General features: G+C 38.2%; 1 protein-coding gene across 9 annotated transcripts in view; it reads right to left on the bottom strand.

Moving 5' to 3' along the window:
• The window catches only part of TRPM3 (transient receptor potential cation channel subfamily M member 3), a 397,058-nt gene that overhangs the window by 65,420 nt on the left and 313,759 nt on the right, over positions 1 to 17,879 (bottom strand). For all 9 annotated transcript variants that reach the window (XR_010994252.1, XM_068175852.1, XM_068175854.1 and 6 more), the window contains exons 9-10: positions 7,989 to 8,061; positions 966 to 1,066 (exon numbers count right to left, since the gene is read on the bottom strand). Coding sequence is in view for 8 of the 9 variants with exons in the window: in XM_068175852.1 (XP_068031953.1) it covers positions 966 to 1,066; positions 7,989 to 8,061 (174 nt within the window). In the remaining variant the exon portion in view is untranslated. The remainder of the gene's footprint in view (positions 1 to 965; positions 1,067 to 7,988; positions 8,062 to 17,879) is intronic.

Here is a 17,879-nt window from a genome sequence, read left to right as displayed (position 1 = left end):
ATTGTAAATGCCTATGTAATAACTGCATGTGAAATTTTAATGACAGTGATGAAACAAGTGTCACAGTAGTGACTAATATGGTCCAATTGAAACTCCTGAGTGAATAAATTGGGCTTTAAGGAGATTAAGGAGATACAGGTAGAGATGGAGACTTTTTTTTTTTTTTTTTTTTTTTTTTTTTTTTTTTTTTTTTTTTTTTTTTGTGTGACTTCTGCCCCTGTAAAAGCTGCAGCACAATCTAGGAGTTGACTTTTCCTCCACTGCCTGACACAATGTTCAATAACCCCTCTCTTTGCAGTCCTACCACTCCTGAAAAGAATCCATGCCCCTGGTACTCCCTACGAATGGTATTAGCCGGGGAGCAACTGGAGCACGCAATAGTGCAGACGTAGAGCAGGCAGATCGATGCAGAGCAGCAGTGGGAACAGAATTAACACCACCTGAGGTCTGGAGCCACAGCCCATTTGTGGTGACACGGCTGATCAGCTCCTGCAGTCTACCTGACCTCCAACATTTGTATGGCGTAATTTTCATGTCAAATCATCACCTCAAATTCAGGATTTGCATATAAAAGCATGCTGCTTTAAGAGAAGAAAGAAGTTTTGACTTTCCTTGAATTTATAGCCTAGCACTAAAACATGGCTGTACACTTGTTTTCCTCAACTTGCAGAATTATGCTTGGTAGCATAAATCTGGTAGTTCCTGTTTTTTCAGAGGTATAGTTTCCTACTCTTAAAGCATCGCTAGATGTCACCATTTCCTTGAACAATAGAACACATTAGCCTGTCTGCAACTGTGCCTGCCTTTAGCAAGTGTGATTGGGAACCATTTGTTTGGCAGGACCCAGTGTATTTTAAACCACACTAAAACCACCATTGCAAACAGAATGGGTTTAATACTCTGTAGGGTTCAAAGTGTTTCTGATAGAAGATGTTGTGTATCTATACATTATATATATACTATACCGGCCACTGCTGCCCATAAATAAAGATCTGACTGCGGGCGATGTCTACTCTGTTCCAGGCTAGTGCTAGGCTCAGCTGGTCGGGAGCAGATGCGTTAGCTCCTGTGTATACAGACAGGGGTGCAGGGAGGAGAGCAGGAGAAAAAAAAACAAGACATTAGACTCAGTATGCCCTGGTAACTGCTCTTTGTGAAAAGTCTCACAGACGTCCATGTCATTTCTGCAACTGATCTCGTATTAAAACAAAACAAAACCTTCCATTGCACCTGTAAAAAAGAAAAAAAAAAAAGAAAAAAAAAGAAAAAAAATCCGTTCTCAAATCTGCATCTCTAGTTCTCAGATTGTCTTACAAACATTAATTATTTCCTCATATTTCCCTTCAAAATACAGCAGATACAGGTGATATCAAAAGACTCAGTTTCTGGTGGACTTAACAGGTTTTCCTTCTACTGGGTGGGAAGCAAGAGAACAAGCCAGGATACAGATGGAGCTGCAGGAATACACACACCCACACATATCACATGAGCACACACACACACGCGCGCGCGCAAACACACATGCCTCTAGCAATTACAAGTAGATTCAACTCACACAGACGCCACTGATTTCAGTAGTTCCGCATTTTTTGGCATCTTACACATTCCAGCCTGATAAGAAGCATAGGAATCTCTTCCCTATTTGTACTGAGGTGAGTTGGTGGGACAAATTTCCCTTCACATATGAAATACCTATGTAAGAAAGCATTCTATAAAGCTTGTGTCAAGGTATAATATATCCAAATTAAATGAGAAACTATGCAGATGATAAGATGGATTTGGAGCTGTTTGTTTTTGGAAGAGAGGGTATGATTTTCCCTGCAGTTTTAATGGACACTGTAGGACATTCCTGTCCTGCTGTGCTTTTTTAATATTTCATGATTCTCAGCTGATTTGTAATAATAAAACAGCATTTGTGCTTCAGTGTCAAAGGGACAACTGGCCTGAATGAACTGATGAACCAAATAATAAATAAAGGGCCCTTTGACTTTTAACTACATATCTGCTTGCAGTGGTTAGGTGATTGTATAAGGGCTTATTTTTTAAAGACCTCATACCTCTACTGTTATTTTGTCTTTATTAATTCTTATACTGATATCATGGAGTGAGGATAAATAAAAGCTCTTCATTACTTCAAAGCATTTGTGTCCCCATTTCAAGACTATTCAAACTCACACACTGTTCCAGATTAAAGTGGACTCTGAAATTTGAGGCAAGGAAAACATAAAACTGGCTGATGAAAATCTCTGTGAAGACCTTAATAAAAAACTATAGTTTAATTTCATAACTCTCAACTTTGAAGTCAGTTTACTGCTGATATTGCTAAATAATTTGCAATACCTACAGTACTTGTTTGGGAGATGGTGAATTGCGTATCATCTAAATCACATTCATACATGAGCTCTGATAAAAAGACAGACAATGCCGGAACAGAACAGAATTGAAACAAATGAAGGAAATAAAAGTGAAAATACTTCTGTGACTTCTGTGGCTAAGAAGTATCAGGAATGTCCCTTTGCATAAGACACAACTTCTCACTGCAACACAGACAAAAGCTCTCACAAGAGACCTCAGGGGGGATGCCAACAACATCTGAAACTTTTGGAATTTCTTACACAAGCAATATGCAGCATTCAAGAACAGAAAATATTTACCTTTGGGAAAGGCAAAAATGCCTCTACATTTCAACATCACAAGATTTATTTATAAAAACAGGAAAAAAAATACCTGCAGTGAGTATGATAGTGTAAGTTAAACACAGAGCGCAAATAATGTTCTCCCCCCTTCTGAAGCAAAAAGAGACGCTCTCAGCAGATCTCCTCCTTCCCAATCATGTGCCTGAAGGAGAAGTGAGAGCTTTAGCAGTGCTTAGTCAAGGTTTTTGGTGAGCCATGGAGGAGGTATATGGGTGAACTCTAAAACCTGGGGGCAGTGATGGTGATCCCACAGCTTGACAACATTTCGCATGTGTGATGAGGGAGCTCCAATTCCTGATTTTCCTACTGCAGCCTACTATAGGGGTAGCCAGGGGTGCCATCTAGTTAGAAATAATTTTGGATCAAAAGTGGATCAGATGGATTTGGGAGGGAAGTGGGCTGTTTACACTTTCCCCACTTCAGGCAGAAGTCAAGCTAAATTCGCAGTAAATAATTTCTGAACCCTAGCAGGGAATGTTCTGCAGTTTGTATCAACTGACCCTAGCAGCCCTGGGCCTTTTAATGCTTTAGAAAAAATTCAGCTAGCAGATGAATAAAGGGTCTTCTGGTGCATTTGATCACAGGAAGCAACTGCTGGCATGGGGCATGAGGTGGTGTCTGATCATCCATTCACCAAAATTGTTTTCTCTGAGCATGCTCATTGCTCCAAATACTGAGTAGAGGGGAAAGCAAGCCGTGGTCCAGCCTTTGTCCTTCCTATCTCCCTTCATTGTGCTTAAGGCTGCCAGCAGTGGCCAAGTTTTCCAGTTAATACATATGCAGTCCCAGAGTTGATGCTCTTCTCAGTGCTTGTTGCCATAATGTTTGATTTCACAGAGCACTGCAGGTATCTGGCAGTCAAAGGAAATCTGTGGCTTCTCAAGGGGATATTGTACTCCAGGTCTGAAGCAGTCTATCAGCTAGGGCGTAGTTTGTGGATGTGCATCCTGGGGCTCTGGAGCATTTGGTTGGATGGGTGCTTCCACAGTACAGTTTTTTTGCTGGAAAGCCCTTGCTTCCTTCTCCTCTTTCCTGTCTTGCCTGAGTGGTTTTCAGATGAACATGGATGGCAATGATGTTACTTAAGAGGAGAAGGAAAATCAAAGCTATAAATGTTTGTATGGAGCAGCATATGGTCCGTGGATGCCTTTTAATTGATTTTATTCTAGGATAGAACTGATGGCCTTTTTCTCAAATGAAAAAGGAAGTATTCAGACTATTTTAGGTGGAATTCTACCCAAGATTAAGAAATATGAATTATTCCACTCATATAAGAAAAACTCCCCAAAAATACATGAGATGGCCTTCTTAACATACAGTCTCCTTTCAATCATTTCCTTGACTGCTTTCAGTGCCACAGAGCATGGACTTGAGTCAGTAGGAAGAATTCAAAAAGTGATCTTTCTGGGGATGCCTGTCACTCATGAGTATCACCGTAACATACCCAAATCAAAGCCAAAGGATATTTGGGAAATAAATTAGGTAGAGTTAATAACCTCTTGTATTGTATTACTTTATTTACCATATCATACTTATTGCATTAAATAATGTTTTGGGTAATATGACTAATGTCTCTGTAATATTTATTCAGTATTCTGGTGTCTGACTGATAGTAGATATGTTCCTCAAAAGAATGTTTTGAGACTGTGACAGCATCTGCAGTGTGACCCTTCCTTTCATCTTCTCCTATAAGAAAATTTACAGTACATTGTTTTGGCAGTATTTTATCTTGGTATAGATACCACTGGATATAGCTAGACTGCTGGGACAGCTGTTAGTTCCTGCAGATGTTAATTTTATGTTCTTAGGCTGCCATCCAGCAGTGCTTGCATAGACTCTTTTGGTAAAAAGTCACGTTGTCTACTCAATATTTTGGACTGAAAATATAATACTCCTTGATGATACAGCCTGGGACTATAAGCTCAATGCTATCTCCTCGGGGAGTCAGGGTACACATCAGACAATGAGTGTTGTGCACTTGCAGGATTACTGAAGGGCTTTTATATACTTATTACTACAAGCTTTTATGAACTGGCTAAAGCTTACCGTGACCAACATAAACCCCTAAAGGATTCTCCTGGAATAGCTTATGATCTTGGTGCTCAGGTATCTGGAAAGATGAAATGACATGAAACATCTACCTAGACAGAAATGGTTGTGGGATATCCATTTCCACAGTGCACCTAAGCATGTCAGTGTCCACTTTGAATCAACATCTAAAGAAAAGAACTAGATTAGGGAAAATAAAATAACAAATTAACTTTTTGCTCTGTGTCTTTGCTGGTCCAATGCTGTCTCCTGTTTCAGCAGCTCTTTAGTGCAAAGGCTGCGTTTCCACAGCATTTGCTACAGAATCATCCTGGCAATTAGGAAACCAACTGACAATATAAAAGCAGATTGCAAAACCAGCTACAAGTGCAGTAACCAGATAGCTGACCTAACTCTGAAACCTTTTTGCGTCTGTGATTTCATGGTTGGCAGACTATCCTTGACCATCTGATACTACATGATAACTATTCAGTGAGCATGAATCATAACTTACTCACAGGCTGGAAAGTATGCAGAACTTCAGTTCTGCTTCAGCCTAACATGGTTTATCCCAGCAGGTACATGGCAGTAATATCACCATATGCACATACCACAGAGCACCTCTTTCCCTGTGCTGAAAATTGCACTGGGGAGGCTTCTGGAGCACCATCTGAAACATGGCTGGCATTAGTCTGCTCCAGACATTGCAACAGCTTCGTGAACTAGGATCTTTGAAGCCACTTCAAAACAAGTATTTTTTTAAACCATCTCCATATGCTGTCTCTAACTTTCCTGTCATATGCCTTCTGCTTTTCTAGCAGCTGCAAAAGGACAATATACATTATGGTGTGAGTTCCAACTGTTCAAATTAAGAGAGCACAAACAGTTAAACTGTATTGATAAACTTGCCTGCTATAAACTAATGCCTTTGGAAACTTACTTCCCACATTCGTGTCTCTCAACATTTTAAAAAAAAAGAGTTTTCAAACCATATGCTGTTATGACATCCATGTAATGTAAATTGATAACCAGTTTGGATGCCATTCTGTGGTTTATTGAAGATCACTTCCAAGAAAGATAAATCTTGCTGACAAGATTAAACAAGTGACTTATGAAAACAAACAAAGAAATAATATGTGATGCTGGGTTTGGGGCTTGTGGATTATGCTGTCCAGCACAGCTCCTGAATTGGCAGCATATCTGGCGTGGGTTTAAAAAGAGATCAGTTCATCACAAATTTTAAATAGCAAATAGGAAGTGATAGTTCACGTTTCCAAATCCTCATCCTACTCCTCCATGACCAAATCACTCACACAAAGGTTGGATGGGTCATTAGCTGATATGCTCCTCTTGCACTACCAAAAGCTGCATATTCCTCATTAAGAAGACTGAAAAAAGTTACTGGTAATCATTCCCACTTTCATACATTACTCTGCTCCTTTTTTTACACAGTACTGGAGAGTAGGAAGAGATGAATTCTTAAATTTAAATTCATGAATGTCAAGATAACTCAGACCCAGTCTTTAAATCTCTTATTTTACTTATTAAAATTATTATTTTTCTTTAATTTTAGAGACAAGAAACTATAAGAAGTAAGTTTCCAATGCCATGAAAACTCCAACAACATGAAAAAATAATTTACCAATTTATTTTATCTATTACAAATAAGTTACTTAAAAATCAATAGACAAGTGGTTCAGCATTGTTGCCTTAGACTTTGATGAAAAACCCAAGTGTCCATCAGGCGAGTGAGGTATATTTACAAAAAGTCATTATTTCTTTCCAGGTGGGCCAGAACACTTGTACAAAGATATGATGTGAATAAGGACAACTGACTTGGCTGAGACGAGATCTCATTTTTGCACATATTGATTAAACACCTTATGATCAGGAGGCTTATATGAACCAGAGGCACCTGATGAATCTGATCTTCATTGAATACCTGCATAATCACAAAGTCCTGAGGAGCCGGGAAGATGAGGTGTAAGTCTTAGTTCCTCTGGGTCTTTTGAGCAAGAAACAAGTGTAACTGCCATCAGCAGATTTTCAAATCAAGACTCTCAGACAAGCATGAAAGTAGATGTCGAAAGTACTTACACAGATCCAAGCACCTCCTGAGCTAATAAAAATTTCTTATGATGACTTGCACCCTTAACATGAAGAGGAAAGGAAATTTTATTTTACTAAGGGGCCAACAGCACCAATTAAGTACTTGCAAAATGGATATTCCAGACCAGGGAGGACTGCTCATATACTGAGACTGCAACCACTAAAACAGTTGCTCCTGTAAATACTGCCAAAGAACATTTCAAATAGAAAACAATCCCTCACAGGCATGTGACTTATTTTCTTCAGCTTCCAAGAGTCAGTTTTCAGAAGACTCCAGGGATCTATGCTGAGATACAGACCTTGAAAACACATTTAGAAAATGTGGAATCACGACTCTAAGACATTCTTTGCCTTATTAATGGAAAACAAGAGCAGTATTTTCAGGGATTGTCTTAAGAACAAATGTGAAGAGAATACCTTCATACTGAAGATAATGAAGGATTCAGTTACCTTTAAGACAAAAATGAAACCTGCAATTATATTATTTACAAGGGACAAAAAGGAGAAATTTGGAAAAGGATGAAATTCTTGATTCTTGTTTTGAATTAATTTATTAATTAATATAGACCAGGGTCTATCATGAACTGTAGCAATAGCAAATTTATTTCAAGTCAACATTTTAAGAGCAGAAGGGTAACATGTAATGGCTCAGAATGATGTAACACCCAGCCAAGTTTAAGATTAAAAGCCCAACCATTCCAATAGCTACGTTCTTAACTCTACAAGTGGAGGCTGAAAGGAACCTCACACTACTTCCAGACTTTCCTAGGGATTTCTACACAAAACATCTTACTTTGACAATAGAGCCAGCTTTATCTTAATGGATGTTCTAGCTACCAAGGTAATCTAAGTCTGAGGAGTTCTTTGACTGTCTTCTCTTGAATACTAAGCTTCTCAAGTAACTGGTGTTGGGGGTCACCACTGATATTTCTTGTGACACATCAGTGATTGTGGAGAACAAAAATTCAGAAAGGAAAAACAGTAGCTATTTAAACATTAAAGAAAGAGCTGGATTTGCATAAAACAGTTAGATCAAGAAGCATACTTCAGTTTCACAGTATGGATTTATCATCTTGATAGATATGTCAATAAATATGGGTTTCAGCACATCAGAAACACAAAATGGATTGATATAGACTCACTCAGCTCTGTTACCTTTTAGTAGTGCTGTCAGGATAGCTAAATCAATATCCTGGTGTCCTTCTGATCCCATTCGAAAAACTGTGATCTGCAATATTAATAGACAATACCATTATTGAAACCAAGGTAATTAAAAAAAACCCAACTTAAATCAGGGCAGCGTGACTTGAATCTTAAAATTTACTGAAGTCTATGAGATAATCCTCCTTTATGAGAAGCTTATTAAATAGGATTAACATACAGTATATTTTGTGACATAAAATTTGGTAAGATAGAAATTGTATTAATCTTCATATGGAAAAAAGGCATTCAGTGACACTTATAGGGTGAAACTAGAGATGAAGACATGTTCCTGTATTAGAGTGACATTAGACTTAATGTTCTCAACAGGTTACAAGAAAGATTTAGGTGTATTATGAGTGTGTACCTAATTGATGTCATATGGCATAGAATAAATATTTTCAAGTGATATTAGAAACCTATTCAACCTTGAGATTCCATATATGAGTGACTTCGATAAATAATCTAAGAATTTTACTTCTAATAGGTCCAGGAACATCTTCAACCATGTGATGATCTATCACTCTAAGTTATAGGTCTGAGGCAGTGAGGTGAGATACACAATTCATAAATTATAAGAATGAATATGCAGCTGTTCTTTTTAGCCAGAGCCACTCTTGGTTAAGACTGTACTGATACATACAGAAGTGTAAATCCCCTTGCTCATTTTGTTGCCATAGCAATAGCTTTTTTTGAACCTCTACTTCTTATCAAGCAATATAGATTGCAGATTTTTACTTGTGCCTTTCCTTTGCTCATGAAAATTATCCCATCATTTTGATCTGAGCACTTGTCTATTTTTTCTTTTGTCAGTATGGACTGCCTCAATTCCTTTTTTTTTTAGAATAAGTGACATCTTTAATTAGGAATTACATAAGCATTTTTTACATTCATATTGAGCAATATCTGTTGTTTCCATGTTCCTAGATTCCTACTCATACAGCACTGAACTGCAGCAGCATCTGATATTGAGCAAACATCAGGGCACCAAAAACTGTCTAGCATCACAGAAGAAGGAGACCTACAAGGTCTGAAGGACAAGGCAAAACTTCAGTGATACACTTTGGTCTGACAGCTGAAAATTGCTGTAGAGCGTATCCCAGGAAATCCAGTGCAGCCCTACTTTAGCACCTATTCTACCTTCATTTGATCCTAGAGCTCCAGGAGTTTTAGGCTTTGGTATCAATGACAGTAGAACAGTATCTTAGAGGCTAAAAAGCAAAGTGGATAAAGTAATAGGAAACTGGCTTAGCTCAATTAGTCAATTGAGTTAGGTGATGTAAGACATTACTTATGTTAGGCAACCTCCCCAGCTAAAGTACACTATTTCCAAGTTAGATTTGATTTGATCCTTTACCGTGTTCTCAATACAAAGCATAAATGATACTTTAGTGAAGTGTTTTCTCTCTCTCTCTGGAATATACAGATGTTTCCGGCAAACTACTTGATATCTATCCTCATACCACAAATTTGGAATGGAATAGAACAGGATAGATTTAGAATAGGAACAGAATAGTAACAGAATAGATTATTTCAGTTCGAAGGGACCCTCAACAATTATCTAGTCTAACTGCCTGATGAGGGCTGGCCAAAAGTTAAAGCACTGTACTAAGGGCATTGTCCAAATGCCTCTTAAACACCGACAAGAATGGAACATCAACCACCTCTCTAGGAGCCTGTTCCAGGGTTTGATCACATTCTTGTAAAGAAATGTTTCATTATAATTTTCCATTTCTTTTCTATTTCCTTGATGACTGGCAATGAAGCTTTCCTTGCAATGCAGGCAGTCTGCCCACAGGTAATGTGAATAAAAATATATATTTCTATGTATGTCTTATCTCAAAACACAATCAGTATGTGAGCTGATGAGATCAGACGCTCTGCTATACACGGTCATGATGTCTTTCCCATGCCACAGATGACAAACTTGGATGTAGCATGAAATGGCAAGATGTCCTTGCCATTTGCCTCTGTCTTTAGGCATCAGAAGAGGCAGTCTGTACATTGGGGACTGAATATAATGGACAACAGAGTTTGGAGGAGGAATAAACATCTCAAACTAAACACATGATCGGTGAACTCCCAGCTTAATAAAAAGTAATCATATAAATTGCAAGCACTTAACAGCTTATCACCACAGGAAAATTAAAGAAAGTACTTTTCTGACATAGGACCACATATAACCTTAAACTTCCAATTTCTTTTTCAACCTTCTTCTCTGCATGCATCAGAAAAATAAACCCATCAGAAGAATGAAGTGTTGCTGCATTAAAAATAAAATGGACCTATGTAAATTAATTACATTAGAATAAAAAGACTGTCCTTCCACATCAACTATTGCTTTATTTTTTTCATAAGGCCTAGCATAATTCAAGTATTAAAATAAAGAAGACAAATAATTGGGAAAAAAAGATGGAAATTGAAAGATTGCTCAGACTCACACTAGAATTATAATTTTAGGGTCATGTCTGATATTGAACTAGAATTTCAGACAGAACCAAGGAAAAATACGATACTTCATATAATCACATAATCATAGGATTTTTTTAGTTTGGAAAAGATGTCTAAGATCATCCAGTTAAACTATTAACACAGCACTGCCAAGTCCACCACTAAACCATGTGCCACATCAATTCATCTTTTAAATACCTCCAGTAATGGTGACTCAACCACTTCCTTGGACAGCCTGGTCCAGTGCTTGACAAGCTTTTCATTGAAGATTTGTTTCCTAACATCCAGTCCAACCCTGCATCTGGTGCAATCTCAGGCTGTTTCCTCCTGTCCTATCACCTCTTACCTGGGCGAAGAAACCAATCCCTGGTCACCACAACCACCTTTCAGGCAGTTCTAGAGAGTGATAAGGCTCCTTTGCTCCAGGCTAAACACCTTCAGCTCCCCCAGGTGATCCTGATCAGATGTGTGCTCTAGACCCTTTCCCCAGCTCTCTGCCTTTGTCTGTATATGACTCAGCACCTCACATTATCACAGAATCACAAATATCCTGAGTTTGAAGGGACCCACAAGGATCATCAAGTACAACTCCTGGCACTGCACAGGATCTCCCAAGAGCCACACCATCTACCTGAGGGTATTGTCCAAATGCTCCTTGAACTCTGTCAGGTTTAGTGCTGGGACCACTTCCCTGGGGAGCCTGTTCCAATGCCTAAACACCCTCTCAGTGAAGAAACTTCTTCTCATATTCAATCTGAACTTCCCCTAACACAACTTCTGACCCAAAACCAAACACAGTACTCAAGGTGAGGCCTCAGGGAATGACTCTCACCTCAGGCTGAGCACAGGGGGACAGTCACTGCCCTGGTCCTGCTGGCCATACTGTTGCTAACGTAAGCCAGGATGCCATTGACCTTATTGGCCACCTGGGCAAGCTGCTGGCTCATGTTCAGCTGGCTCTCAACCAAATGCTAACTTAATTTCAAAATGCTCTGAGTTTAGGACCTCAAAGACTCAGATGGCACTGTGGACTTCTGTGTTTTCTGCATTCACAGAGGCAGTAAACAAATATGTCCAGCCTCTTTTTATGATTAGATTTACTGTCTCTATCCATAGCTGCTTGCTCACTGTGGCAGAGGCACTCCTGTTTAAGGCAACTGAACTTTTGGCCAGGCAGATACTCAGTAGGTAGGAGTAACTGAGGGTAATACTATTGTGTGAGGATATCAGTGAGAACACAGAAGCAACCCCAAATAAACAGTCTGGCTGGAACCTGGCCTGAAAAGCAGAACACAGCAGAAAGTCTGAGAACATATCCACCACTTTACACTATAGATATCTGCAGACACAGGGGCTGTTTGAGCTATCCATCCAGCCATAGCAGCTGGCTGGGTGGCATCCACCTCTCCTTCAGCATAGATGCCTCTCACTGTTATTCCTTGACACTGAGAGATTTTTTTACCTGGTACCAAATATTGATGGGTTGATAAAAGGCATTTTTCTGCAAGCATGGAAGGTTTAAAGTACGTACAGTAACCTTTAATTTCTGTAGTCAGAGGCAAGAGGAAATGCAGATACGTCCTAAAGTATTTATGCAGAATTTACACTTAGAAATGTCCAATATCTTTAGGTCTTAAAAAATCTATATGTTTCACTGGAGACCTCTTGTTCTGGTGTTTTCTTTCCCCTGAGTTAACAGAGAAGAATTTTATGTTTCCAATGTGGTCACCTAACTCCAAGAGTCATTAATGTATCTCACAACCTGCCAGTGCAATTTACAAATACATTGGTGGGTGAATCTCTGCAGAGAACTGATAAGGAATACACTGAAGACATTAGCTGGACCCTGTTAAAATGGGATACAGATGCTAATGCACTAAAAAACATACAGATGCTACTGCACTTAAAACATGCTAAAGGAAAATATCTGGGTCAGTAAGCTCTATTCCCAGCTACCTTGTTTTGGATGGGTGTCTTCCATCTTGGCAGATGCAAAAATAACAGAAAATTTAGGACGTAGAAACCCATTTAACAACTCATTGCTAAGAAAAAGAAAAGGCCTTCTTTCAGTGAAGAGAAAGTGCCTAAGAGCTTTTCACCTACCTACTGCAGACCTTTTAAGCCTGTTGAGTTGTACCCTCTGGACAACTTTAGAAGGAAAAAATATGGAAGGAAGAACAACCTAGCAAGGTGTGCATATGGAATCCAGGATATTTCATTACAAAGTAATAAATCCCAAGAAGCCTGTATTTAAAAGTAATACATGCTAAGGATTTGCTTATGTACCAAAAGGAAATAAGCAGGTAAGAGGTACAGTTTTAGTCAAACTACCACTAGACATTCTCCTGTATTGCTGTGAAAAAGGGAAGATTAGTTTAAAAAGAATTTTTTTCTGTGCTGCTCTGTTTCACATTGTATCTATGAAAATATCTCCTATTTTTCATAGGAGCATAATGAAAGTGTGTTAGAGAGTAGAACTACCATTACCCTACCCTGCTATTTCTTTTAAGCCAAAAACCAATTTATATCCAAAGAAGAAAAGAAACCTCAAAATCAAGTACTCTTTTTTTTCCATTTGGGATTTGGGCCCACATTATTACCTCTTCATAGCTGGCATTTTCAATTGTTGGTGTTGAATTCACTTATTTTAAAATAACAGTTTTTTTCTGTTCCTCTGCCACCCCATTGGGTGCTTTGGGGATGGTCTTTTTCCTATTTCCTCCTTTCTTTCCTCAGTGTTCACTATTTATAGATTTGAAAGAGCTTTTTCAGGTAATTTTCTGAGTAATCTCAGTGAGCAACTGTGATTTCCAACAGAAAACACTTTAAAAAAAAGTATTTTTCTTTTCTTCTTTGCAAATACAATAGAAGCTGGGATTACCATTCCTTACAAACACAAAATTGTATTGCACTGCACTGAAGAGACAGATCTTCAGAAAGACATACCTGAAACAGGCAAATGACTCATCAGTAGATGTTTCCCAAAAAGCTGCAAAGCAGTTGATAGGCAACTGGATTCTTGCTAAATGTCTTGAATTTTGGTGTGTCCATAGTGATCTTTTTGCAAAATACAGTAGCAGATGCTTTCAAAGCTGGACTCCCTCCAGATGGAGGTGCTTGGAACCTGACAGTCAGACTTTTACTATAATAAACTACCTTTCATTTCCCTCCACAAAACCTGCCTAAGTAAAATGCATGAGATTTGCCCTTAAAAGAAGGAAGAGATACATGCTCCACTGCTTCCCCACCACTAAGTTTCACACCACAAAACACAAATCAACAAAAAAACAAAAAAACAAACCACAAACAAACAAACAAACCTAGCAACAAAATGCTGGGAAGGTTCTACTTCATTGGAGATTTTACTGAAGTATCTTAATGTGAACAAGATTAATTTCCAGGAAAATAAACTAACTGCATCCTCATTCTGCCTAGGAAAACGTGGCAGGAAATCACTGAGCCAAAACAGAGCCATTGCAAGCAGGATTACAGCACACTGTGATAGTTGTCAGTAATAACTATAGTCCAGCAGGGCAGAAACCCAATTTACAGGCAGGGCAGGTAGAAAACAAGTAAAAACCAAGAAGATGGAGTAAAGAAGAGCAGCAGGATAGAAAGCAAGGTGGGAGGAGGTTGGAGAGGTGCTGGGGGGAAGCAGAAGGAAAGTATTATCTGACTTTGGACTCTACCAAAAGCACCTATTTTAAAACTGCTTTGCTCTCTGTTTATAATCTATTCCATCCTTATTTGACAGATTACTGTTTCTTTCCTTTTCTTGTACACAGTTTCTGACTCAGCAGGGTCAGTTTAGTCTTATGTGTTTCATTCATTCTTTTATTTTTTCTGGCTTCATGCTGATATTGCATTGAGCTTCTAAAGGCAAAGTCAAGTAACAGTATTTTACTTGAGCGCAGTGAATATCAAACAGATTTTCCAGACTGTGTCTGGAAAACCAGAGTCCAGATTAGCAAGTAGCTTTAAAGGATGCTCCCTTAGCCATCATAACTGTGTGACAGCTTGCCATATTCAGACCTAGGTGGATATATAAATTATTAACTTTCATCAATATGAGCTGCTATGCATTGGACAGTAGGTACAAGTTTGTACTCCACATGGGCAAAGTTGATTTTACCCCTAGAATGAGAAACAAGAGCAACAGATAATAATCATCAACTGTAAATTTCCCAGGCCATAGGATGGTAATGAATCTAAAAACTGTTCTGAAATAGTCTAAAGCTAATGTCTGGTAAAATGAATGACAGATCATAAGTATTCTTTCAAACTACCAGCATATTCAGTTCCCCTTTTCATGACTTTACTGCCAAAGAGTGAGTCTTTCCAACCTAGCTCAGCACTTTTTTTCCCCCCTAGAATTTATTCTGAAAACTCCACAGAGACAGAAGAGCTTATTCTGTTTGAGGTAATTGTAAGGTGCCAGGATTAAATTCGAATACCTATGCAGCACAAGGCTGTACTTGTATTTATTCTGTAACATGTGAAAATTTATTTTTTTACAGTATGGTAAACCTTGACCACTTCAGAGTACGGAGAGAGAGCTGAAATATGGTCAGATTTTTAGCATGTGTTTGTTTGGAGAGGGAGACTGACACAATTGTACAGAATGATGTTTTACCCTGTGTCATGAAAGAGACAAGAGATGAAGGAGAAAAATAATTCTTTAAACCTCAATTCACTGTACCTGCTGACTAGACAATGGATAGCTGAAGATAAAGGAAAAAAAAACCAGGACAGCAGTGATGAGAGCAAAGAAAGCACCAAGTGTGCTCACTTTACAAACTTAGCATTCTAAGAATGCTGCAAATTATTCATGCTTTTAGAGATGTAATTTTTTCTCATCATCCTTTCATTATGACATCAGGAGAAATTATATGGTTATTTAAAATATATTTGAAGAGATTTTTTTTTTACCTCCAGAAAATCTCTTAGTGTCTTTAAATTTCACCTCTGAAATATAAATTTCACCTCTGACATATAAACCTTCCTTATGCATCTCAGTTACATAAGTAAGGATAAAATCTCTCCATTTCCTAAAAAAAACAGAGACGCAATTGTGAGTGCAACCTTAAAATCTCCTGTTTTAGAACACAGTTTGATTTGGCTAAATAGGCAATTGCTTCCAGAGGACATGTTGACATTACTAATTTAGCTAGGCCTACTTAAATATTTCAGTGGAAAATTACTCTGAAAATAAAAAAAGAGAGTTTGATAAAACAAAATATTAACGGAGATTAGTTATGCAAATTGTCAAAATGGTTCAGATAAGAGGGGAAAGCATTTCCCTTTTTCTTGGAAGGAATAGTACTATTTAACACGGGGGAAAACTGTTGGAAGTGGAGGCATAACAAAGATCAAAGTGAGCAGGTGAGTCAGTGGGTCATACTGCCGAAGAAGAGGGATGGCCAAGTGAAAGAAAATTCAGGAACAGAAAGATCAGAGGGAATTGTGTTTAGGGAAAACATAAATTAAGTAGTTTGCCATTTTGAGGAGTACAAAAGACAATTCCAAATGAGGAAATATGAGGGGAAAAGTTTGAATGTTGGTTGCAAAATTTCAAAAATTTTACCTCTCCTTCAGTGTGCCAGCACTGCAACATTTCATGTTTTAATTTGATTTTTCATAGACTCAATGTCTAGTAAAAGCAGGGAACAAGCAAAACAATCAGTGTTTATAGGAAAGGCAACAATTCTGCAATTGAGCCATCAATTGATGCAAGTTACTGTAAATGTTTGGCTTTCCCTGTACTTGGTGCCTTTTGTTCCAGACTGGACATCTGAGACAGGCTTAATGACTAAGAGAACAGGTTATGTAAATTTCACCACTCTGTTCCATTAAAAAAAAAAAGATGTGCACATACTGTTTAAGTCTTACAGTACTACAAGATTTTGGAATAAAATATATATATTTCTCAGTGGAATAAATGACCAAAAATTTTTTGGTAGTACATCCATTTCTTTTCCCCCACACAACAGGTTTCATACTGATACATTAGGACAGTTCACTGCCAGGGACAGTTAACGGTCCCTGTGGTTAAAGTTGTAGATTGATGAGTAAATATAAATCGTAGGTTCACAAAGCATATAAGCAGGGTAATACAAGCCAGATACTACCCTTTAAAACTCTGGGCTGTGCACATCGCGGACTGTGAACTTAAGCAGAGATGTGATTTCACGTAGACTTAGCAGAAACTTGTTAAGATCAGCCAAAAGAGAGTAATAGTTATAACTGCTGAGATAGACATTTTCATTCACACATTGGTATAATCCAAGGTTTTCCATTACCCTGATTCAGACCAGAAATGTGGAGGAAGTGTAATGTAGTTCACTTCCTGCAACTCTTCTACTATAGAGAGAATTCTTGGAGGTATTGGCAAGGCACTGACAGATATTCTTCTGAAACATAGTCCCAAGTTATGGAGAAAGTTCATCACTGAGATGGATATTCTGTTACTCTAAGAAAACAAGAATTCAGTTTGGTCATTCCCATTGCTGTATATCCTGAAAAATTGTGTCATGCAAGTCATGGCCATAAAAATATTGTCTGCAAGTCTTACATGCACACATACGTCTTCTGAACTGAAAATGCTGACCTTAGAAGGAAGTTTTGTGAGTTGATTGGGTGGCAACAGTATTGATGCTGGGGACGGCTTCTCCATGTTAAACTTCAATTTCTAGTTTTCTTTTGCAACAGTTTTCAAACAGTCTGATGAGACATAGGTGCCCAGATTTCTTTGCTATAGATGATGCAGACATATGGTTGTTCTGTATTGAGGCTGACAGTGTCATGACAGCATGCAGAGACTAAGCAACAAAAATAGCCACAAGCCATTAGTTTCTTAGCTGGTTTGCTTGTGAGACTAAATAGGCAATACTTGGAAAAGGCAGTTTACATAGTGTGAGATATTCCTGTAGGACAGTAATATTGCAGTTCCTGCTTTATCTACAGAAACCCTGCATCTCATACAGTGAGCTCCTCGTCTCTGGCTGAGATATTACAGCACTAATGAATGGGTCTCTGTGCCCCACGTGAAGCCACAGAAAGGATAACTTTATTTTCTAAGAAAGATAAAAGAAATTATTATTTCTCAGACACAACACAGCCTGGCAGTTATAAAGGTTTCTGAACATTATCATGGAGTATATAAACTGCATTGACCCTTCCAATTTCCTGATTGCAAAAATTGGTTTATATTATCTAACATGGAATTTTGCTGTGCCACCAAGTACTGCTTTGCCTTCAATTTCCTTATCCAGAAAATTTACAGAGCTGTATAACAATTCAGTGTGTATTTCTCAATACACCTGTTAATAGTGTAAATGGGGTAATGGATATTCACAAGCTTACATTTTTAGAGGGAAAAGAAACATTCTAAATTTT

Source organism: Anomalospiza imberbis, chromosome Z, assembly GCF_031753505.1.
Source record: "Anomalospiza imberbis isolate Cuckoo-Finch-1a 21T00152 chromosome Z, ASM3175350v1, whole genome shotgun sequence".
In the NCBI taxonomy this organism is placed as follows: domain Eukaryota; kingdom Metazoa; phylum Chordata; class Aves; order Passeriformes; family Viduidae; genus Anomalospiza; species Anomalospiza imberbis.
The sequence above is the reverse complement of the archived record's forward strand: the minus strand, read 5'-3'. Positions and strand labels throughout refer to the sequence as shown.